This window comes from Monodon monoceros, unplaced genomic scaffold (genome assembly GCF_005190385.1).
Source record: "Monodon monoceros isolate NGI ecotype Baffin Bay Population unplaced genomic scaffold, NGI_Narwhal_1 Super_Scaffold_5, whole genome shotgun sequence".
Classification (NCBI taxonomy): domain Eukaryota; kingdom Metazoa; phylum Chordata; class Mammalia; order Artiodactyla; family Monodontidae; genus Monodon; species Monodon monoceros.
This window is the reverse complement of record NW_021703782.1, coordinates 19,793,638-19,819,807: the sequence shown is the minus strand read 5'-3', so window position 1 is coordinate 19,819,807 and position 26,170 is coordinate 19,793,638. Positions and strand designations below refer to the sequence as shown.

At 35.0% G+C, this 26,170-nt stretch overlaps 1 protein-coding gene across 1 annotated transcript in view; it reads right to left on the bottom strand.

The window, feature by feature from the left end:
• AUH (AU RNA binding methylglutaconyl-CoA hydratase) overlaps window positions 1–26,170 on the bottom strand; it is a 162,500-nt gene that overhangs the window by 84,639 nt on the left and 51,691 nt on the right. The window contains exon 4 of the mRNA XM_029201589.1: window positions 22,416–22,502. Within this exon, the coding sequence (XP_029057422.1) occupies window positions 22,416–22,502 (87 nt within the window). The remainder of the gene's footprint in view (window positions 1–22,415; window positions 22,503–26,170) is intronic.

Genomic DNA, 26,170 nt, shown 5'->3' with positions numbered 1-26,170 from the left:
TCTGGGAGATTATAATAAGTGTAACTGAGTAATGACTTCCACTGTCAACTGCTACTTCAGATGGAATAGAGCCCCTGGCACTTCAAATGCTGCTTGACAGGGCAAATGTAGTTATTTTGTTGCTAATAAAAGTATAACACTAGAAGTAGTTTACTTTTTGACCTGTAGGAAAAAAACAGCTTTACTGCCTTGCTTCATTAACTCTCAGGGTCTATATCCTTGCCCTTCAAAGTGGAGGTGTGGACCAGCAGCATTAGTATCGCATGGAAGCTTGTTAAAAATGTAGAATTCCAGGTCTCACCCAGACCTACTAAAACAAGGATTTGCATTTAAAAGAAGATTCCCAGGCAAAGCTCTGGATACCTCCTCTAATCCCCAGAGAACCTGACAATCTCATCAATCCACAAAACTGACAGAAAGAAGCAGTAAGGGCCTTAATTCTTTCGGGAACAGTAGTAAAGGTAAAGATGGTCAAGATTTACATACAAATATTTGTAGCAGCTTTATGTGTAACTGCCCCAAACTGGACACAACCCAAATGTCAGCATGTGGTACATCCATACAAGGGAACAATACTCAGCAATAAAAATGAACCAACTACTGATCCATGATAAACATGGATGAATCTCAAAAAAAAGTATGCTGACTAAAAGACAACATACAAAATTAATGCATACTGTGTTCCATTTATAAAAAATTCTCAAAAGTGAAAACTAGTCTCTAGTGTTACGAAGCAGTTCAGTAGTTTTCTGGGGACAGGTGCAGGGCAGGGAGGTGAAGAAGAAAAGGATTACCAAGGGCCATAAGGAAACTTCTGGGGGTGATGGATATGTTTACCATCTTGATTATGGTTATGTTTTCACAGGTCGCAGTTACCACACTGTACACTTCAAAGTTGCAATTTATTGTATGTCAATTATACTTCAATAAACCTGTTTTTAAAAAGTATATGACTTGATTAATATAAAAATGATAAACAAAAGAAAGTACACTAGTTCCCTGATCTTTTATAAACAATAGAGATATAATTTAAAATTGATAAATCAAGTAATACAGGTATGATTCAATTTAGAATTATAAAGAAAACAGTAAGAAAATATGATGGGATAAGAGAAAGGTTGGAGGAAAGAATTTAAAACTGGAAATATGCCAATTCCATCACTGCTCATAGTAAGAAGTCAACAGAACTTTCTAAAGGAACAGAGGACCAAGTACACTACATAAAGTTCTAATAATAAAGATAACCAGGTGACACAAAAATACAACCCTTTCCCATTACTAGAATAAACCTATACACAGAACCATGAAAACACACAGCATATTTAAGATTATTTTTTTAAATGTAAAATCACCAAAATCAGAAGGCATGGAAATCATAATGACAGACCTAACACCAAACATATCAATACAGTTAAGAAGCTATAACCATCAAGTAAGAAAACGACTCCAACTGGATCACAAAACAAAACCCAGCTAACAAGCAGAACAACAGAGAAACATCTAAAACAAAACAGAAAATAATATTTTAAAAATATGAAAGATGTCAAATACACAGTCAAATACAAAGAAAACATCTCATAACCTTAATAAATAAGGGCAACACTGGGGTAAAAATTAAATAAACAAACAAAAAAGGTACTTATTAAGGCTCAATAAAGCAAAAATCCACAATAAGGATCTAGCAGTGATAAAATACCTATACACCAAATAACACAGCATGCACAAAGCAAAAACACAATAAATTCAAAACAGTGCAAATGTCACAGCCATTCTCTGACCAATATGCAATAAGTAAACTAGAAAATAACAACAAAACTACTAGCTAATTATAGACAAACACATATGGGTGGCCTGGAGGCACATTTTCTTCCCCATTTTAGTAACCTAGCAGACAGTTGGCTCAACGTGTGAGGATCAGTTTAGCAGGAGTGCAGGCTCCAGGCACCTGCCTCCAGAGGTACTTTCTAACAAAGCCACTCACTTTCCCAACTGGAAAGTGTCCAGTGTACATGGTCATACAGATGTTCTCCTCTTCCCTGACATACTAAATATATACAGCATTAGAGAGGTGGGTTCTACTCTCCTATAACTTTTGCCCCCAAATTTCTTCTACCCTAACAAATTATTTTTTATCTAAATGGTTAATTCAAAAATGAATAAATGGGTATATTCTTGGCTCAACTATTCCCTCCTTCTTCCTTCTTTTGGAAATGCACCTGGCCTCCAAGAACACAGGTTCTCCTCGATGCCTACATGAAAAGTGCCCTGTGAGTTATGTGATGCTGCATCTGGGCCAACTGCTGTGGGAGGTGGCCAGAGCTTCAGTGTAGCTCTGACTGGGGTAAGCTGGTCTAACGCTGGAGATCCAAATGAGCAAATCTCATCAAAAGATCTAAAGCCACAACCTTCAACTGAACAGTAATAAAGTAATAAAGATCATATCAGTAATAAAGATAACATTTTGCCTTTTTTTCTACTTTTTATTTTATTTTTCAATTTATTCCAAACCTCAGAGAGAAGGATGATTTCTATTTATTAAGGCTCCCTCAGGTACCCTAGTAATATGTATAATGATGTTTTCTGCATTGTTGTTTATAATAGTAAAAAACTAAAAACTACTTATAAGCCCATCAATAAAGGAATAATTATATACATTATGGTATATCCATAGCAAACAATACTAGGAAGTCATTTTTTAAATTGCAGTGATAAAAATCCACATTGGAGAAAACTAGATTCTAAACTATTCCCAGAAATAATTTTTCAAATACAGTGTCTATCACACAGCCAAAGAATAACCAAGGAAACAAGATACAGTAAGAACCAGTAGAAAAAAAACAATTAAGAAAAATATCCATGTAAAATTGAGATCCAAAGTCATCAAACACTGATTGTCAAAGACATAAAGCCAAGCAGGAAACTATAAACTATAAAAAGTGACAAAACAGATTTTTTAAAGAATGAAAACAAAATGAAATAAAATAACTCAATGTTTATAACAAATCAGGTGCAGCTTACAAGAAAACTAGTGAGCTGGTAGATGGGTGACAAGAAGCTATTCACAGAGAGGTAAGGAAAAACAAATATGTAAAATACAGAGATAAAGGATATAGTAAGAAGGTCTAATATATGTCTAACTGGAAGAAGATAAGTGAAATAAAGATCCACCTGAATGAGTTTCAAATAAAGCAGTGGTTTATATCTACTAATCCCAAACTCCCAATTTATCCCTCCCCCACCCCCTTTCCCCTTTGGTAACCATAAGTTTGTTTTCTATGTCCGTAAGAATAAGAATACACACACACACACACACACACACACACACACACACGTGTATATATTAATATATAACTGAATCACTTTGCTGTACACCAAAAACTAACACAACATTGTAAATCAACTATACTTCAATTAAAAAAATAAACTAAAATAAAGCAGCAAATTAAACCTGAATAAAAAAGAAAGGAATTAATAAAAACCAGAATAGGGATTAATAAAACAGAAACAATAGAGAACAAAGCCCAATACAGATTTTTTTTAATGTATAATGAAACTGAAAAGCGTCTGGAGAGACTGATCAAAGAAAAAGAGAAGACATGAATTACCAATATCAGGAATGAAAAGGGGACATCATTGTTGGTTCTTCTGATATTTAACAGATAAAAGAATATTATGGATGACTTTAAACCAATGCATTTGAAAATCTAAATGAAATGGATAAATTCCTAGAAAACTAAAAATTTCCAAAAATAAAATTTAAAAACCTGTTTATGTGGTTCTTTTCATATATATATGTTTGTACATAATCAATGTACATTATCAATGTATATAAATATACATTATCAATGTATATAAATATATATTCAAGTAAAAGCCAGGAAAAGACCCCAAAATATACATATTAAATTAGCATATTAGCAGTAATTACTTATGTGGAGAGAAAAGGAATGAGGGAAAGCTGCTGAAAAGGGTTTTAAATTTTTACATTAAACACATACTTAGATATTGCCTGTGGAATTAAAAGCTAACAACCATGAAAAAGACATAAAACATTTTTTTAATGATTTTTTGGGGGGAGCTTGTCAAATTCTAGAATATTCTAGGTAATATTTTAGAGTAAGTGACAGAGCTTGGTTGAGAAGCCCATTACTCCTACTATAGTTAGGAAAACATTGGAATTTTCACAAAATTACAGTCATAATGTAATTAACACCCAATGAAAGTCAGCAAAGGCAAAAAATTCCAAAAAGAGAAGAAAAACCATCAGTTGCAAACTGTGATGTGTAACTACTCTATTCTAGATTACAAATCAATAAAGAGGGGATGTTAACAACTCATAAGGGAAAACAACTGATTCCTAGATACCTGTGTCAGTTTTCCATCATTCTTGGCAAGAGGATAAAGGAAACTAAAATTGAGATCTGTAAGTTACTACTTGTAAAACTAATAAAGGTAGCTAACTAGAGTGTTTCATTAATCAATCTTTCACATACTATAATTCAGTACTTCCAATTTCTAATTTGTAATAACATCAAATGGGGGGGAAGAGTAAAATATAAACTGGATTGCATCCAATCTAACTAAATTAATTACTGATTTTTAAACAGTTCAACCCGCTGACCAACAAACAATTCTGCAAACTTTGAAAATGTTCTTTACTAATCAATTCTTAACACACTACATCTAAAATAAAAATCAAATAATCATTTAGGCAATAGCAAAGAAAATATAACAAGTGCATAATCTCTCAAATTGTATTATAACAGTCACTGTGGTAACAATTAAGTATTTTCAGAATCAGCTTTATTTCAGATAAAGTAAAACAAAAAAGAAATCTGAAAAAGCTTTGAATTCTATAATTGTGAAAACTTAAACTGCAGGAAAAAGAAAAATAAAAGAAACCCTCTGGATTTTTCGTGACTAAGTATCAGATGCCTCTAAATCAAATGGAAAGCTTAAAACGGATATACCTAGAATTTATGAAAGCTCTTTTGTATTCATTACTCAAGAATCTCTAAATCCTGGGAATTCCCTGGTGGTGCAGTAGCTAAGACTCTGCACTCCCAATGTATGGGGCCAGGGTTCGATTCCTGGCCAGGGAGCTGCATCCCACATGCACGCTGCAACTAAGAGTTCACATGCCGCAGCTGAGGAGCCCACCTGCCGCAACTGAGACCTGACACAACTAAATAAATAAATATTTTTTAAAAAAGATCCATTTGCTTTAAAAAAAGAATCTCAATCCTAAAATGGGATACTAGAAAGAGTTTTAGGTGGATTTATAGCTTTACAAGCACATTTCTTAGCTTAATGTTTTATGTAATTAAAAAGAATATAATGACTAAATGTATGAAGTGACAAATACAACACTTCAAACTTTGGCAAAAAATTATTCATACTTTATTCATATTCAAAAACTCTGAATTTACACCAGAGATTATTATTAAACCATGATAAATTAGCATCAGAGACTAATATTAAGCCACGATAAATCAGACGTTATGTTTCACAGAAAGGTATATATATATATATAAATTTTTATATATATATATATGTTTTTTTGTGGGTTTTTTTGAGGAAAACTTTTCCAAATACCCTCATTTGTAGTTTACTTACAAGAAATCAAATTATGGGAAGTATTGTCCATAACCAGGATAAGTTTCAGATAACTAGTTTTTTCTAAACGGATTTACAACCAAAAAGCCCAACAAGTCAAATTAGGATGCCTCCCAAAATTGCTTTGGGAGATTTGCTAAGGCGATGGAGCTTTTTCATTGTTTGCCAGCAAATAAGCAGCTGCCCATAGTAGCCTCAACACTTGTTTCCAAAAGGGTACATGGTGAAAGTCACCAGTAACGACCATGTTGCAAAATCCAAGTCAATTCTTTAGCATTCACCTTACCTGACCTATCAGCAGCTTTTGATCAATCAGTCTTCATGAAAGACTTCCTTCGGTTGGGTTTTCAGAATACTGTTTTCTTCCTACCTCGCTACCCTGGCTGATCCTTCTCAGTCTCCTTTATGGTTCTTCTTTTTCATCCCAGACTTGACACATTATAATGTCTTAGGTTTGGCCGACTTCTTTCCTCTCTACAGTAACTTTCTAGGTGCCTCACCCATTATCAAGTCTTCACATAGCACCAACATTCTGATGACTCCAAAATTCACAACTCAAGCCTGGACTACTTTCCTAAACTCCAAACTCCTATCTTGTTGCCTCCTTGACATCTGCACTTGGATGTCTACTAAGCATCAACTAACTTCACATTTCAAACTTGAACTCCTAAGCTACACCTCCAACTCTAAACCAGCAAAGCGGCAGCTATCCTAATTTACGAATCACAATAACTAATCAAACTGCTCCATCCATGTTCCTTCTATCATCCTCAGTCACATCCTGGAAACAACATGAACTGGGATGGAAGAGACAGAATCAAACTCAGGCCAGTACAGGCATAATTCTTTGAATTTTAGGTACAGGCAGACTGAAAGGTATTCCAGGAGAGAATCCAATCTGAAGATGAGAGGAAAGCAGTACAGCTTGGGTCACCTGTCTACACCAATGGGATCCCAGTCAATTTACTCTTTCAACTGGGGATCTACCGTGCCAGTTACTATGCTAGATACTAGGTACAGGTGGAGGAAAAAACCCACTATGTTCTCACAACAGAGAGGAGATAGGAAAAGTACCATACAGTAGAGAGAGGACTAGAATCCACATCTTCTGCCTCCACATCAAGAGATTTACAAATGGTATGCCTTAATAAACATATATCAAAACAATTCATAGAAACTCACTAGATTTTAGGAATGTACAAAATTTAACTTTTCTACAACAAAATAAGCATCTATGGCAATGTCTCTGAGAAAATGTTATGCTGATCTGATATTCTTACATAAGAAAAACTTTATATTATGAAATAGAATGTAACTTCTAACTTAAGATAAAGATGACAGAAAGAAAGATAGATCATGTAGTTACCAAAACATTAAAGAATACTCTCTTGTACAAAGCTAGCTAGGCTGGGACAGGCAAAGAGTTTGATTCCAATAACAAACCCCTGCAGAAAGGCAGCAAAGATAAAAGTCTGACAGAAGAGTGTTTCCACTATATTGTGGTGGGTTTTTCTTTATTTTTTAATTATGAGTGACTTGTTTTGTATTGCTTTGAGGCTTTCAATTCTAAAATTCAAGTGAAGTGTGTCTCAATTCTAAAATTCAAAATCATGCCAAAAAAAGTAAAATAAATGAGAAGCACTACTTGAGATGAGGTTTATCCCATAAAATTTACATAAGATTTTTCATACAAAATTTTTCTCTTCTGTTGTACAAAAATATTTTCTATGTATTTGACCCAGAGAGACAGTTTTTTCTGATAGAAAGATGCATAAGAACAGGAGATTTTTCAATCACATGAAGAAAAGCTAATCAGAGAATTTGAAAACTTTCAAAATTAAATTTCCTTTTATAAAACATTACAGTATAACAAAATCTTAAGAAAAAAAAGATGTTTGTTAGATAGATGAATTTTGTGATCCAGCCTTTTAACATAATTACCTGTATCTCAATGCAAATTCAGCTCTGTATTTACATAGCTAAATAAAAGCTTTTGCAATTTTATTTCATCAGAAAAAAAAGAAAAGGAAGCCAGAAATGCCTAACATTTTAAAGAATTACTGTGGAAGATTATTTACAAAAATATCATCCACATCACACTAGACTCTACAACTTAAAATTTTGGTGAAAACCTATTTTAAATATTTCTTTTTTATTAGATAGCAACTCCTTGAGGCCTCAACTTGAGAGAACTGGGCCTGCCCCCTCAGAGTTTCTACTTCACAAAGAATTCTAAAAGTGTTTTCCACCTCTTCATGAAATACCATCTAATTACAGAAAGACAAGTCAAAAGTAGATAAACACCTCTGCTCTAGAACAGCATATTCTATACTGCTAATTTGCACAATGGAGGTCCCAGTAGTGAGGTACCCACATCATGCACGTGGAGGAGGGATGGTAAGTTCAGGAACAACAGCTGTTATTAGATTGGGATCATCTCATGTTTGTGCAACCATGCTGACTTGTTCATGCCTAATATTTCAAAATAGTCAGTTAACTGCTTTCAACCTACACATCCCATACCTGAAGGGGGGCAGTGAGGACTTCTAACAATGAGAATTTCCTTAGAATAAAACATCTCAAAAAAGAGCCATAAGAGGTTTTTTTTTTTTTTTTCCTTTGAAAAGAGCAAAAGACCTAAATTTTGTTCTAGGATTTTGGAGTTACTTTTTAAGAAGACGCTTTCCAAGAAGCTAGGAAAGGTAAAGTAAGGAATTTAGTGACTCAAAACACAGAACTTCTTTCTGACCTCTATTTTAATAAAACAGCTTTCAAATGAGTCTAGTACCTCTAAGTTCCTTATAGACTCTCTTTTATTAAAAACAAGCACAGCATAATAGTCACTATGGCCAAGAATAAAGTCCATTCACCCTTAAGACCACAGAGAAAGATACTCTAAATGTGGAAAATGACAATATAATGAAACAAAAGGGGAAAGTGGTCTCAAACAGGTAGGATATATTCTGATTTGTACTATTACTGATACTGCTACAATGACCAATTTCAAGATATGTATGGTTGTTGAAAACCAGCTCACAAAATTCCTGAAAATTTAGCAATCCTCAAGTCCATATGAACAGGCGCCAGCACATGTACATATAGAACAGCCCCAAGAGTACAATGCAGGATCCTCCTCCACCAGCATCCATTAACATCCACCAGACAAACCATTTCCTCCCATGGGAAAATAGCCCCAGGAAGCCCTTCTCTAGGAGAACTATAGCATAAGGACCAAAAAGAAAGCTGGAGGCCTATGTGCAAATCTGGCCCATAAACCAATTTTATTTGACATTCAAAAGGTTTCTTCTCAAGAAAAACCTTAAAACTAGGAGATATTTTCTAAAAATCTAGAATTCTGGGTTCTCTTGAAAATAAGAAAAAAAGAACATAAAAAATGCAGAAAAGTATTCAAGAAATAAAGTAAGAAAGGTTTGCAGAACTCAAGATATATGAAGCTACTAAAAACATTGATCTAATTTGACAAATATAAAGAATATATGTAGCATGTATATATAATGAAGCATAATAATAACAAACTCCCTTAAAATCACCAAAGTAAGAAACAGGTCAGAACTAATACCCTATCTGCCCAGGTGTTCTTCACCTATTCTTCCACCTGCCTTCTCAAACCCAAAGTTAATCACCAAAGTCTGTGTTTATCATTCTCATATTTTTCCTCTGTGTGTGCGTGTATATGTATGTGATTTCATTGCATTTACACATCTCTAAACTATATACTATTTTGTATTGCTTTTAGTTTTACAAAAAATTATATGTTGTTTTAATTCAACATTTTTCAAAGATTTATCTTTGCTTCTACATGTGTAAGTTATTTGCAAGGCTGCCCATGTCCAACTGTACAAATATACCAAAACATCTATCCATTCTCCTGTCATTGATATTTGTTTGTTTTTAGCTTTTTACTATGAACAATACTGCTACTATAAACAGTATTTTTCTTATATCCTGGTATAAGTAGTTTCCCTGGACACGTGCAAAATGCCTATAGCATAGTGCTCTTTCAAACTCTAAGTAGCAAACCACTCATTAGAAGACCAAAATCAGGAAGTTTTAAAAATAAAATAGGATAGTATCAAACTGCAATGCACAAAGAAAGATAATTATTTCATGAATCTTTGATGCCCACCCACCCCTATGTGTTTACTGGACCAAATTTTAAGTATATTTGTTACTGTCTAGTAAAAACAGTCTTAAAGTCACCCTTCTAGGTAAATACCCCATAAAAATGTGAACTATTGACTCTTTTGGGATGTGGATGCCCAACTTTGTAAGATAGCACCAACAAACTTTTCCTAACCAGTTACACCAATTTATACTCCCATTGAAAATGTATAAAAACTTCCTGGTGATCCACTACCCCGCTAACTTTGGTAATGCCAGGCATAAGAATTTTTGGTTAATCTGGTAAATACAAAATAGCATCCCACTGTGGTATTAATCTGCATTTCTGTGATTGCATATGAGGTTGATCATCTTTCCATATGTTTACTTCCGATTTCCCTTTCCTCTTGTGTGAAACATTTTTCTGTCTTATTGATTTCCTGGCTGCATGTTATGTATGCACGTGTTGATCCATGTCTGCATGTATATATATACACGAATCCTTTGGCAGCTATGTGTTTCAAGTCTTTTCTCCCAGTTTGTGGCTTTTCTTTCTCCTTTCTTCACAGTGTCTTTTAATGAACGGATGTTCTTAATTTCATAGAACTTATCAACCTTTCCTTTTGTTTTGTATTTTGTGTTTAAGAAATTTTTCACTCCATCAAGATCATATAAGTTTGTTTTACCTCATAAATGTAGTCAAATCTTTGCCGTCCCCAGTGATCTCAATGCCTTCTCTCTCCTTATCAGTTCCCCTACTTCTATGGGTCTGTTTTGGGTTCTATATTCCACTCCATTGGTCAATTTGTCTATCCCAAAGCCAGTAATATACCATCTTAACTTCCATATCTTTAAAATAAGTCTTGAGTACTAATAAGGCAAGGACCCTCATTTTCTTCTTCTTTAGAAATGTTCGGCTATTTTGGGGCCTCTTTTTTTGTTTTTTTTGCGGTACCACTGTTGTGGTCTCTCCCACTGCGGAGTACAGGCTCCGGACGCGCAGGCTCAGCGGCCACGGCTCACGGGCCCAGCCGCTCCACGGCACGTGGGATCCTCCCGGACCGGGGCACAAATCCGTGTCCCCTGCATCGGCAGGCGGACTCTCAACCACTGCGCCACCAGGGAAGCCCTGGGGCCTCTTTATGCTCATCAAGTTCCTCACAAAATTAATGTACTTTTAAGTTAAATCTGTACATTGAATCATTTGTGAGAATCATCTTTTAGATACTGAATCTTCCTATTCAAGAAGATAATGTCTCTATTTAATTTTTTAATGTCTTACAATAATGTTTCATAATTTTTCCATACAGCCTGCATATGTTTCTAGATACATTTTTCTTCCTACTGTCAATAATATCTTTTTCTGACTGATATCTTTTGTCTGTTGCTATTGGGAAAAAGGCAATTGATTATTTTTTAATATGGATCTTATATTCAGCCATCTTGCAATACTCGTTATTTCTAATAATTTGTGGATCCTTTTAGATTTTCAATAGAGACAATCACTTGAGAAAGATAGTGTTACATTTCTTCCTTTTCAGTCATTATTTTATTTCTATTTCCTGCCTTTCCACAAATGCCAGGATTTTCAGAACAATGTTGAACAGAGGTGGTGATTGCAGGCCTCCTGTCTTCTTCCTGATTTTAGGAGACCACTTTTACATTTTACTAAGAAATACCAGGCTAAGAAAGCTCCCTTCTATTCCTAGTTTACCTTTAGTTTTATCTATGATAGATTTGACATCTCTCATTCTTTTTATCAATCTACTGAGAAAAACATATGACTTTAATGTGGTATCTTTGTCTGCTTTTGGTATCAAGGTGATGCTGGCTTCATAGAATGAGTTCAGAAACATTCCTTCCTTTGCAAATATTTTGGAATAGTTCACAAAGAGTAGGTGCTAGCGCTTTTCTAAATGTTTGGTAGAATTCACCTGTGAAGTTGTCTAGTCCTAGACTATAGTTTGTTGGGAGTCTTTTTATTATGGATTCAATATCATTACTGGTAACTAGTCTGTTGATATTTTCTATTTCTTCCTGGTTCAATGTTGGGAGATTGTACATCTATAGGAATTTTTCCATTTCTTCTAGGTTGTCCATTTTATTGGTGAAAAACTGTTCACAGTAATCTCTTATGATCCTTTGCATCTCTGTGGTGTCAGTTATAAATTCACCTTTTTCATTTCTGACTTTATTGATTTGGCCCCTCTCTTTTTTTCTTGATGAGTCTGGCTAAAGATTTATCAATTTTGTTTATCTATATCTTTTGACTTACATGTAAAGTGATTACTGATGGGTAAGTAATTGCTGCCATTTTAAAAATTGTGTTTGGGTTGTTTTTGTAGTTGTTTTTTGTTCTTTTTTTTGCTCTCTTCCCTTGTGATTTGATGATTATCTTTAGTGTTATGCTTGGATTCCTTTCTTGTTTTGTGTGTGTGTATCTATTATAAATTTTTGGTTTGTGGTTACCATGAGGTTTATGTATACCATTATATATGTATTAAGTAATTTATTTTAAGCTGCTCCCCTCTTAAGTTCAAATGCATTTTAACAACCCTGCATTTCCATCCACCCCAATATTTACTGTTTTGACATCATATTTTACATCTTTTTGTTTTATGTATCCCTTTACTACTTATTGTGGATATAGGTAATTTTACTACTTTCAACTGTTAACTTTCCTACTAGTTTTGTATTTGGTTGATTTACTACCTTTACTATATAGTTGCCTTTACCAATGATATTTTTTTCTTTCATAATTTTCATATTTCTAGTTGTGACCTTTTTTTTTTTTTAATTTATTTTGAGGTGTGTTTATTACCCTTTGGACAAGTAAGCAGAACGTCCAACTGACCAAGATTCAAGGAGGGATGGTCAGAGCTGGCTTTAGAGGAAGACTGCGAGTCATATATGGAAATTTAACAAGGATCTAAGGAGGCTCCCTGGAGTGACAATGTTCATGGATCAATGAATATATGGGCCTGCTGGTTGGGTCTATTTTAGAAAAGTAAATTTGCTTTCTTGTAGGTAAATTCCAAAACCAGCTAATGTGGTCTCCAGGATCGAGGGGATATTATTAGAATCCCAGACAATGCTAAATTAGCAACCCCTTTCCCTTACTAATCTATCTAAAAAAAAAAAAAAAAAAGTACTGCCCAAAACCCTCTCCTCATGTTTTCATTTCTCCCAGTGTCTTTTCAGGATGAGCCCTGACAGATAGTTGAACAACTGCCCTTTGGACGGTGGCTGCAGAGAGCTGAGCAAAGGGTCTTGGAATTCTGAAATACAGATCAGATGACGTTCTTATAACTTAATTATCTTGAATTCTCTAACATTCTTTTACCTGTTGACATTATCATATTAAAATTTTATCATGCCTGAAATGTTTATTCTTGCAGTGAAAATCACTCCAGGTTACAATTTTTCCCCTTCTCAAAAATACTGCTATTTCTCTAGATGGTTGTTTTTATTCCATCATCCATCATGATAAAAACTAGATAGCTAGTGGGAAGCAGCCACATAGCACAGGGAGATCAGCTCGGTGCTTTGTGTCCACCTAGAGAGGTGGGATAGGGAGGGTGGGAGGGAGACGCAAGAGGGAGGAGATATGGGGATATATGTATACGTATAGCTGATTCACTTTGTTATACAGCAGAAACTAACACATCCTTGTAATCAATTATACTCCAATAAAGATGTTTAAAAAAAAAATGGCCTTTTCTTTTTCGCTTACAGAAATCCCTTTAACGTTTCTTGTGAAGTTGGTTTGGTAGTGCTAAAAGCTTTTCTTGTCTGTAAAAGTTTTGACCTCTACATCAAATCTGAATGAAAGCCTTGTGGGTATTTTAGGTTGTAGGTTTCTCCCTTGCATCACTTTAAGTATATCATGCCACTACTTTCTGCTCTGCAGGGTTTCTGCTGAAGTCAGCTGATAATCTTACGGAAGTTCCCTTTTAGGTAACTTGTTACTCTTCCTTGCTGCTTTTAATATTCTCTATTCTCTCTTTAGTTTTGGTTTTTACCGTTTTAATAATACAATGAATTGTATCTTGGTGTGGTCCTTTTTGGGTTGATGCTGTTTGGGGCTCTCTGTGCTTCCTGGGCCTGAGGATGTCTGTTTCCCATCCCAGGTTAGGGAGGTTTTCAGCTATTATGTCTTCAAATACATTCTCTTCCCCTTTCTCTCTTCTCCTTCTGGGACCCCTATAATGCAAATGTTAGTATGCTTGATGCTGTCCTACAAGTCTCTTAAACTGTCCTCATTTCTTTTTATTCTTTTTTTCTTTTCCTTCAGCTTCATTGATTTCCACTACTCCATCTTCTAGCTAATTTGTTCCTCTGTATCATCTAATCTACTGTTGATTCCTTCTCATGTATTTTTTCTTTCAGTTATTACATTCTTAACCTCTGTTTAGTCATTTTATATTTTATACTCTTTGTTAAAAACTTCTACCTTTTCACTCTGTTCATCCAATCTTCTCCTGATTTCTTTGCTATGTATCAATATTTGGTAGTTCGGTTACATTTCCTGACCTTGGAGAACTGCCCTTTAGTAGGAGATGGCCTATCTGTTCCAGCAGCACACTCCTTCCTATCTGGTCACCAGAGCTGTATGCTCCAGGGGTGCCCGTTATGGAGACTGCACAGGCCCTTCTGTTATAGCAAGCTGACCACTTTGAATGGTCTGGCAGGCGTGGCTGACCCCCAGTTCAGTTGGTTGCCAGGTCCTGCCTTATGTAGAGGCTGTCGGCTGCTGCTGGGTAGGGCTGGGTCACAAGGCAGCTGGCTGTGGATCCCCAAGGGGTCCCGAGGCTAGTGTTGGCTCACTGGTGGGCAGAGCCAGATTTCAGGGTGGTTGGTTACAGGACTTGGGTCCCTGGATCTAATGTTGATCTGCTGGTGGGTGGCACCAGTTCTTGACACACCTGGCTACAGGGCCCAGGGTGTCCCAAAGATGGTGTCATCCTGTTGGTGAGTGGGGCTGGATCCTAGGGAGGCCTGCTGAGGGGTCCAAGGTGTCTTGGAGCTGGTGCTGGCTTGCTAGTGGGCAGGACCAGTACCAGGGCCTAGGGTGGGATGGGGGGTGGGGTGCACCAGGGCAGGTCCTGCAAACGAGTTGGTGAAGTCGGTCTGGGGCTAGTGCTGGCCCACTGGTGGGCAAAGCCAGGTCCCAGAGTCTCTGGCTGCAGGGTCCTGGAGGTCCTGGAGTTGGTGTATCAACCTGCTGGTGGGCAGGGATGGGGCCCAAGGTGACCTGGGGCTGGTGCCTGTCCACTGGCTGGTGATGTTGGTCTAGGGTTAGTGCTGGCCAACTGGTGTGTACAGCCAAGTCCTAGGGTCTCTAGCTGCAGGGCCCTCAGGTGGAGGGACTAGTGCCGGTTTACTACTGTGCAGGGCTTGGTCCTGGGCCCTCTGGTGGACAGGGCCAGGTCCCAGGATGGCTGTGGGCTCAGGGAGTCTTAAGGCAGCTGGCGGGCTGGTGGGCGGGGCTGTGTCCAGCCCAGCTAGTTGCTTTGCCTGAGGCATCCCAGTACTGGTTGTGAAAGGCTGGTGGGTGGGGCCAAGTCCTGGAGCTAATAAGCTAAAAGGAGAATTCCAAAATGATGCTTGCCAGCATCAGTGTCCTAACGGTAGAATGAGTTCCCAGAAATGTCTGCCACCAGTGTCTATGTCTTCAGAGTGAGCTGCAGTTGCCTCCTGCCTCTCCAGGAGGATCTCCAAGATCAGCAGTTGCATCTGAATCACACTCTTCTCAAACTACTGCTTCTGCCTTAGGTCCTGGAGGATGCAAGATTGTGTGTGTACCCTTTAAGAGTGGAGTCTCTATTTCCCACAGCCCTCTGGCTCTCCCAAAAGTAAGCACTGCTGGCCTTCAAAGCCAAACATTCTGGGGGCTTGTCTTCCCAGTGTAGGATGGCTGTACACCACAAACTAATACAACATTGTAAATATACATATATATATATATATATATTCTTTTTCATATTCTTATCCATTATGGTTTATTACAGGGTATTGAATATAGCTCCCTGTGCTATATAGTAGGGCCTCGTTGTTTATCTATTTTACAAACAATAGTTTGTATCTGCTAATCCCAACCTCCTAATTTATACCTCCCACTTCCTTCCCATTTGGTAACCATAAGTTTCTCTTCCATGTCTGTGAGTCTGTTTTGTAAGTAAGTTCATTTGTATCATATTTTAGATTCCACATATAAGTGATATCATGTGATATTTGTCTTTCTCTTTCTGACTTACTTCACTTAATATGATAATACCTAGGTCCATCCATGTTGCTGTAGACTGCATTATGAAATTTAATGAAGATTTTAGGATCCAGCACATGATACCTTTTTATAAATATTTCACATGTTCATGAGAAGTATACATACACTCTAATCTGGGGTTAAGAGTATATTAAACCAAACTTGGTACTCAGGTTGTTCAAATCTTTATTTTTAAGCTTTGTCTTTTGACCTCATTGATAAGTTGGGAGAGATGGGTTGCAATTATCCACAATGACAGAGGATTTGACAGTTTCTCCTATATACATCCAATATAGCTTTATTTGTACATTTTGAGATCTTTGTTTTCAGGTGCATACAAGTTCAGTATGACATTTCCTAAGAAATTTAAACTTTTATCATATGCAGTGACTATCTTACTAATAATCCTTTAGTCTCAAAGTATATATCTACATACCTCTTTCCTTTGGTTAGTCATCTCCTGGCATAAAAAGAACTATACCAGATGTGGCTATTATTAACAATACACAGCCTATTTACATTTTTTAATCAGATCTAAACATCTCCGTCAACAGCAAGTTTAATCAACTGACATTAATGGTAATTACTTTACTTATTTCAACATCTTACTATTTAATTTGTCCTAAGGTTATGCTTCTTTTTATATTTTTTATGGATCTGATGAACTTTCTTTTGGTTTTTGTTTTGTTTTGTTTTTCTTACTACTCCCTTCACCCTCCAACTCATCTGTAAGCTTTATGCTGTTTCCATGAAGAATATCTTAGGACCCCTATCAAAGGATACATAGGCCTTAAAACCTTTCATCTCTGAAAAGCAAAAACCAATGAAAAGCCCTGAGCCAAGCATGAAGCAATGTATCCAAATTAGAACTGAAAGTCAGTAGATTTTTTTAAATATATAAATTTAAAAAATGGTAGAATTGATTCTAAAAAACAGAAAAAATAAAAAAGAAGACATCTGAGATGGATAGATAGATGGATGGCAGTGAGGGAGGGAGAGAGAGAGAGAAAGGGCAGGTGAGAGGGAGAAAGGAAAGAAATCAGGCCGTGTGTCTGCTTCAGCACAACCTGTGAGCTAATATGGTTTTTCTATCTTTAAATAGGTAGAAAAAAATCTATTTAAAATACTATTTCATAACCTATAAAAATTATATGGAATTCAAATTTCACTGTGCATGAAATTTTACTGTAACAGAAAAACACACATTTTTTTACACATTGTGGCTGCTTGAGCACTGTATGTCAAAGTTGAGTAGCTGGTACAAGACAAGGATGTCTCCTGTCACTAGTCCTTTTCAACATCTTGCTAGAAGTCCTTACTAATGCAATTAGACAAGAAAAGGAAATAAAAGGTAATACAGACTGGGAAGGAAGACATTAAACTGGCTTTGTTTGCAAAATATATTTTCATGCATGATGTGCAGAAACCTGAAAGAATTAACAAAAACATTCCTGGAACAAATAAGCAATTATACCAAGGTTGCAGGACACAGGGTAAATATGCAATAAGTCAATCATTCTTTTATATACCAACAACGAACAAGTGGAATTTGAAATTAAAGACACAATATCACTTACACTAAGACCCCAAATAATGAAATACTTAAGATATAAATCTAACAAAATATGTACAAGATCTATATGAGGAAATTAAACTAATGCTTGAAATCAAGGAAGAACTAAATAGAAGATATTCTGTGTTCATGGATAGGAAAACTCGATATTGTCAAGATGTAGATTCTTCCCAATTTAATCTATGCAATGCAATTCTCAATCAAAAGCACAGCAAGTTATTTTGTGGATATTCACAAACTGATTCTAAAATTTATATGGAGAGGCAAAAGAGCCAGAATAACCAACACAATATTGAAAGAGAACAAAATTGGAGGACTGACAGCAACCAATGTCAAGAGTCACTATAAAGCTACAGTAATTGAAGACAGTGCGGTTACTGGCAAAAGAATAGACAAATAAATAAAGGAGCAGAACACAGAGCCCAGAAACAGATCGCATAAATACAGTCAACTGATCTTTGACAAAGGAATAAAGGTAATATAATGGAACACTGATAGTCTTTTCAACAAATAGTGCTGAAACAACTGGACATCCAGAGGCAAAAACATGCATCTAGACACAGGCCTACACCCCACAACAATTAACTTAAAATGGATCACAGATCTAACTGTAAAGCACAAAACCATCAAACCCCTATAAGATAACATAGGAGAAAACCTAGAAACCTTGGGTATGACAATGACTCTTTAAACACCAGAGGCACAATCCATGAAAGAAATAATGGATAAGTTTGACCCTAATAAAATAAAAAACTTCTGCACTACGAAAGATAACATCAAGAGAATGAGAAGACAAGCAACAGATTAGGACAAAGTATTTGCAAAAGACACACCTGATAAAGGAATATTATCTAAAATATACAAAGAACTCTTAAAACTCAACAATAAGAAAACAATCTAATTAAAAACTGAGCCAAAGACCTTAATAAACACCTCACCAAAGAATATATACAGATGGTAAATAAGCCTATGAAAAGACACTCCACATCATATGTCATCACGGAAATGCAAATTAAATCAACTAAGATCTACCACTACACACCTATTAGAATAGCCAAAATCTGGAACACTGACAACACCAAATGCTGGCAAGGATGTAGAACAACAGAAACTCATTTACTGCCGGTAGGAAGGCAAAATGGTACAGCCACTTAGAAAGACAGTTTGGCAAATTCCTATAAAATTAAACAGACTCTTACCACATGATCCAGCAATCGTGCTCCTTGGTAGTTACCCAAAGGAGTTGAAAACACGTCCACTCAAAAATCTGCACACAGATGTATATAGCAGCTTTATTCATAGTCGCAAACACCTGGAAGCAACCAAGGTGTCCTTCAGTAGGTAAATGGAGAAACTGTGATACATCTATACAGTGGAATACTATTCAGCAATAAAAAGAAATGAGCTATCAAGGCATGAAACGACATGGAGAAAACTTTAATGCATGTTACTAAGTGAAAGAAGCCAATCTGAAAAAGCTACATATTACATGATTCCAACTATATGATGGAAAAATATGGAGACAGTAAAACATGGTTGCCAGAGAGGGCAGAAGGGATGGATAAGCCAAGCACAGAGGATTTTTAGGGCAGTGAAAACACTCTGGACAACACTATAATGATGGGTACATGTCATTTTACATTTGTTCAAACCCATGGAATGTAAAACACCAAGAGTGAAGCCTAACATAAACTATGGACTTGGGTAATTATAATGTGTCAACATAAGTTCATCAATTGTAACCAATGTGCCTCTCTGGTGTGAGATATTAATAATGGGGCGGGGAGACTATGCATATTGTGGTGGCAGGGATATATGAGAAATCTCTTTACCCACCCCTAAATTTTGATGTGAACCTAAAACTGCTCCTGAAAAATAAAGTCTTTAAAAAAAAGAAAAGTTGAGTTACTGCAACAGAGACCATAATACCCCTGCAAAGCCTAAAATATCTGCTATCTGTCCCTTTAAGAAAAAGTTTCCTAGCCCCTGGTTTAATGTACTAAACGAACAAATTTGATCAAGACAATTTTTACCTGCCCTTCAAAGTCTCACTAAGTCACCACCAAAGACATCTTAAAAATTTTATGTCCATTGTAATGCTGTAGTGAAAAGTATCATCACCTAATATTGGGGAACTCATGGAATAGGAAAAAGAGTACTGGATCAGGATCCAGAACAGAAATAGTATAGCTTCAACCAGTGAAAAGAAAAATCTACTACAAAAAAAGTAGTTCTTCATTTAAAAAGCATCAGAAAAATTCCAATTTCAGATTCAATAAAATAGAAAGAGGCTGGGAACAAACATCAATGTAATGTTTATAACTGAACCAGTCTTGGCCATTCATCCCAGCATATATAGAGAGTTACAGACAGCATCAACTTTTATTTCCAAGATCAAGTTCTCTGACCAACATGGAAACCAAATCCATGCTCTGCCTCAGAAGACATCTATCTCACCATATGGTTGAAGCTGGAGAGAGAAGCAGAGGAGAGTCTTCAATAACACTGGCAGAGGATAAACAAAAGTCATGAAGGTGACAAGAAACATTCTAGAAACCAAAACACATATATTTTTTTAAAACTTAGCTCTAAAAAAAAAAGGAAACAACAATAACAAAACCACACAAGACCCCAAAAGATGCCACATGGTCAAATTCTAATCTTTCAAATAACAGATGATTTCCCTGTATAGTACAGAAAAAGGTGAAAAACTTTTCACTTCATTCTATGAAGGTTGTATAAACATGATACCAAACCAGAAAGGGTAACACAAAAAACAAAATTAGAAGATTCCCATCTCATTTATGTTTATATCAAAATATATAAAATTAAATCCAGCAGTATATATTAAAAACCACCATAACCACGAACCACAATGACCAGGTAGCGCTTATTCTAGTAATACAAGGCCAGTGCAGCATCAGTAAGACTATTAATACAATTCAGTATAATAAAATCTGAGACAAATTTTAATATATACCATCCTGACACATAACAAAAAGGCAGTTGACAAACTTTAACCCTTATTCTCGATTAGAAAAGAGTAGCAAACTCCTAAAGAAGTTGAAATAGTAGAAAACTCTCTGAACTTGATATTTACTGGCAAAATATTAAAAGCATTCATTAAACTCAAATAAAGGTAAGGATGAACATGATCTCTTCAACAGCTGAATATTGTACCAAGAACCTTAGCCAATGTGAGAATATATGAAAAATATGTTAAGATTAAAATGCTGGAAACAGAAGAGATAAAAATTGCATTTTTTATATATAATGAACTTTTTTTGCTTTCTGGAAAACACAAGAAAATTAATTGAGAAAAAACAATGGCTTATACAAGTACAAGCACATAAAATTTACCAAATTTCCTACGGACCTACAACAATAACCAGACTTCATCAGAAATACGGTGAAAAGATCCCATTCAAAGGAATAAATGCTATAAAATAGCTAGGGATAAATCTGAGGGGGAAAAAAGATACAAGAAAAAGCCAATGTGAAGAAAACTTCCTTGACGAACATTAAAACATGAATGACCACCCCCTCAAAATAAGAGCCATGCATATCATGGATGGAAAGATTCAGTATCATAAAAATGTCAATTCTTTATAAACAAGATTTATAGAAATTCCAATCGAAGTCTCATGAGAGTATTTTTCTTTTTCACTTTAAAATTAATAATTCTAAACTCATTTGGAAGAGTTGATGTGTGAGAATTAGCAAAGAAAATCTTCAAGGAAAAAATAAAAATAATAATGACAGGATCTTAGTACCCTCTAGATATTAAAGCTCCTAGAAGTGAATTAGGGCGGAACATTAAGAGGCAATACCTGTAATACATTTAACAACAAAAGATTAATACAAAATTGGCTTTAGGTAAATAGTTATTAAATAATGCTATAGAAAAGAGGATAAAGAATGTGAAAAGGCAATTTACAGGAGGGGAAAGGCAAGTCTAATCTGAAAAGATATACTAGCATCTGAGAAAGTGAAAATTAAAAGGCTAAGATTATTTTTTTCTTCAACTCTGGCAAACTTAAAAAATAGCAACATTAAATGCTACAAGACTATAAGGAAACAGGTACTGTCATGTGATTGATGAGAATATAAATTATTACCATCTTTTTGCAACATAATCTGGTAGGATTTATTAAAATGTAAAATGAACACATGATACTTAGAACTGCAATACCATGTTTAGCAATCTTATAAATATACATACTAATGTTCTAAAAGACTTTGTACAAAGATAATCACTGCTTTATTATAAATAACAAAAATGGCAAAAAAACCCACAAAAACAAAACACCAAAACAACAAAAACATCCTAAGTGTTCATTAATGAAGAAATAGTTTAAAATTTTGGATAAACTATGCTATGGATTACTATGTAGTAATGTATTAAAAAGTACTAATAATAAATTGATATATACTGAAATATAAACACTACACAGAAATTTATAATTCTAAGGAGATAGTATGATCCCGTTTATGTAAAAAACAAAAAAATTCCCAATCTATAAATATGTCTGTGTATACAACTATTTAATATAAATACTTATGTCAAAGGCTTATGCCAAATTATTCTTTGTTTTCTAATAATTACCTCTATATGCCATGTCATCATAAATAGGAGGCATCTTTCATTATAAAAAAATTTTTCACAACTTTTCAAATTAAATATATTACATGCTGTTTTACAACCAGCTATAGGTCATGACTATCTAACTATATAAATATTTTAGCCAAAGCTTATACATAAAGACAATGTGCAACTTTTAAAATCTGACATTTAAGGTCACCTTCAGCATGCTAAAAGGAGAATTTAATTGTGCTTACCGATTTCATTAATCACTGCTCTTATTTTGGAAACAAAAGGACCAACTTCACTGGAATTCATTTTGACTCTTTCCTTAAGGTCAGCACCTGCAAAGTATTTTATTTACAAATATAATCTAGTTATAAACAAAATTTTAAGGCAACAAATTGAACATTTAGTTAAGATTCATATATAACTTGAAGACCGACTAGATTTATCTATCAAAGGAATTACAGTATCTAAGTTTTCCTTCCCAAAAACCAGCACCAGATTGAATATAATATTTGTTTGTTCATGTATCTACCATGTGCTTAAAGTAATGCTTCTCAAACTTCATGGTCTCAGAACCCCTTTATACTCTTAGAGAAGGAGGCATTGTTAAGATTATATATATCTACCAATAGTTATTCTATTAGAAAATGAAACAACAAAATTTTTAAAATATTTATTTATTCATTGAATAATACAAATAAACCCATTCCTGTTAACATAAATGATTACAGACTGATGCCACTTTCTTGGTTCTTGAAAAGATGCTGGCAGTTCTATCCACCACTGCTTCTGTCCCATCAGTGCAAATGCCAACCCAATGAAAAGGGCAAATCACACCTTCCTGCTATGAAAATCATTGTGGCTTCATGGATGCCCACGCTGGTGACTGCAGATCACATTTGAGAATCACTGGCTTGAAAGTATATGCAAATAGACAATTTCATAATTATGACTTTATCACAGAATCATAACTTTGGAACAGATAAAAATAAACATAAGGAATTCCTTAAGGGATTGTTTACTCTGTGGCTCAACAAAGACGTTCTTTTTAATAAAATTAAACTCACTGAGAAAAGGTATGTCCCCAAAAAATAAAAAACAAAGTAAAATTACAGCATAGATAGTATATACTCAGCTACTTATTTTCTTATTAGCCCATTATAAATTGATCATGACTAGATGTAACATCAAGTAGCAGCTGATTCTGAGCCCATATACTTCCTGTGGAAGTGACAACTGCAGTTGACAAAACACATATCCTACAACCCATCAGTTCTTAGGTATATATACCCTAGAAAATCTCTCAAATATATGCCCAAGGAAATACATACAACATTCAATACAACATGTATAAAAATAGCAAAAAAATGGAAAAAACCTAAATATCCACCAAAAGGGTTAATAATAAAACTGGGACATATACAGTAAACTGTTATATGTGCAGCATGAAAATGAAGGAATTCGAGTATAAATATGGATAAATCTAATGATGTTGCAGGATTTATAATTATATAAATAAATACAATATATATTTATCATTATATATAATTACTGAAAGATACACAGGATAATAACCATTTAAATAAGTTTTTAAAAGAAGAATGCTATGTAGGGATATAAAACATACATGGAAATGATAAATTCCAAATTCAATTGGTGGTGACCTCTGTGGGGGAGGGAGAGAGATGTGATTGGCAATAGACACAGAACTTCAATCTTATTTGCAATACTGTGTTGCTTAAGTTAAGTGGTGGGTACTCAATATGGTAGGTAGTCATGATTTTTGGATGTCTGATACATGTCTTCATAATTTTTTCCATGGAGAATTAAAATTTAGCATGGAAGAAAAATGTTACTAGTGTCAAAAGAATTCTAAACTAGTAGGATGTATTTGTTAAAGAAATAATGGTTCAACTCACTGTCATTTAACATTAAGAATATAATTTTAAATTGAGAATATAAAATGTTGCCTAGTGCATGTTAGCTAACACATATTGGTTAATAAAAGCTAAACGTAGTGTGGTATGTGGGAAGGCAATAGACGAAAGAGGAGCCAAAGCAATGAGGAACTGAAAGCTGATGGGACAGATAGGGACTCTGGATGAGGTGGTCCTGAAGGAGCCCCTGTAACTGTATCAGGGGATCCATCACATCCTCTGGCCTCAGGGCACCATTAGGGTACCCTCTAACACAGCTCTAACTAGAGCTCCAATGGGAGGCTTTCACCAACACTCTGCCCCTGTGACCACACAGCAGGCTTTGAAAACCACACTCAGGTTAAAGAGACTAGGCTGCTGGAAGCCATGCCAGGACCTAAAGGGAATCAAGGTTTGCTCTTAACACGCGTGGCCCATTAACTGCACACTAGTCCCAGCAGAGAAGTGCAGAAGATGTGTCTCCTTATGGAATGCAGCTTTATCCACACAATGGTATGAGACAGAAAATGATTATCTTTAAAGTGAAGAAAGAAAATAACTGCCAATCTAGAATTCCAAACAAATCAAACCTATCCTTCAAAATGATGGTGAAATAAAGACATTTTACACACCCACTCACAGACACACACACCCGCAAACAACAATTTGTCACCAGCAGACCCACGTGAAAATAAACACTACAGGGAATTCTTCAAGCAGATTATGAGAGTAGAGTTTTAAAGCTTATTTTATACTCCTTACAAGTGATATGTCTTAAAATGTAAGGGCACAGGCTGGCTAAAAGGGTAAAAAACTTGCAAACATTAAGCAAAAGAAAACTTGTAAAGTTATCTTCATCTCTGACAAAAGAGAAGTAAGGCAAGAAACATCACTCAAACTAGAGGGTTATTTTATAATAATAAATATGATGATCCATTAAAAAAAGCCATAAGAATTCTAAATTGGCATACATAAAAAAGACAGCCCCAAAATACATAAAGCAAAAACTAACAGAACTAAAATGAAAAACTGCCAAGTCTACAACCACAGTGGATTTTAACAGACCTTTCACAGTAACTGATAAAGCAAGCAGTCAAATATCCTTTCAAATATTCCTATCAAGAAATAAAAAATAGGAAAAAATTAATCCCGAAGTAGAAACTGGAGCAAAAAAACCTTTTAAATAGAAAACAAATGTGCGAGAGAAAAATCAAAATAGTTGGTTCTTTGAAAAAAAAACTAAAATAAAAGATAGACCTTTTAGCAAGACTCATCATAGATAATCAGAGAAGGCACAAGTCCCAACTGAGAATGAAAAGTAGGGTAATACTAAGGATTTTACAGACAATAAAACAATATTATTAAAAACTTTGGCCCAAAGGATTTGAAAAACGACAGGAAATGAACAAATTCCTAGGAAAACACAACTTATTAAAACTGAAAAAGAAATAGAAAATCTGAAAACACAAATACATATTAAAGAAATTGAATATGTAATTAAAAGCTTTCCTACAAAGAAAACTGCATGCCCATATGGCTCCAATAGTAAATTCTTCCAAACATATAATGAAAAACATTTACCATCAATCTTAAAAATGCTGACATGGAGAACAGCAAAACAAAAACTTGAACAGAACATTGTAAGAAAATAACATGACGGGCCAATTTTTCTCATAAATAAAGTCTCAAAAAATCCTAAACAAAGTATCAGTGTATCATACCTAGTAGTAACATAAATAAAATATATCAAGACCAATTTATACTCAGTCCAAGATTTACGACTGGACTTACATTTTTAATATTAAATTTTTTAATTTATGAAATTTTTTAATTTATGTAATTGAGAAAGGTGAAAAACATATAAATTTTCAGTAGGGTCAGAAAAGTAGTTGATAAAATTCAACACTCATTCGTTAACATCTTCACTGAGGTATAATTTACATAAAATAAAATTCAGTCATTTAAAATACACAATTCAATATTTTTTAAGTAAATTTACAGAGTTGTACAACCATCACCACAACCCAGTTTTAGAACATTTCCATTATCACAAAAAAGGTCCCTCACACCCATATGCAGTCACTCCC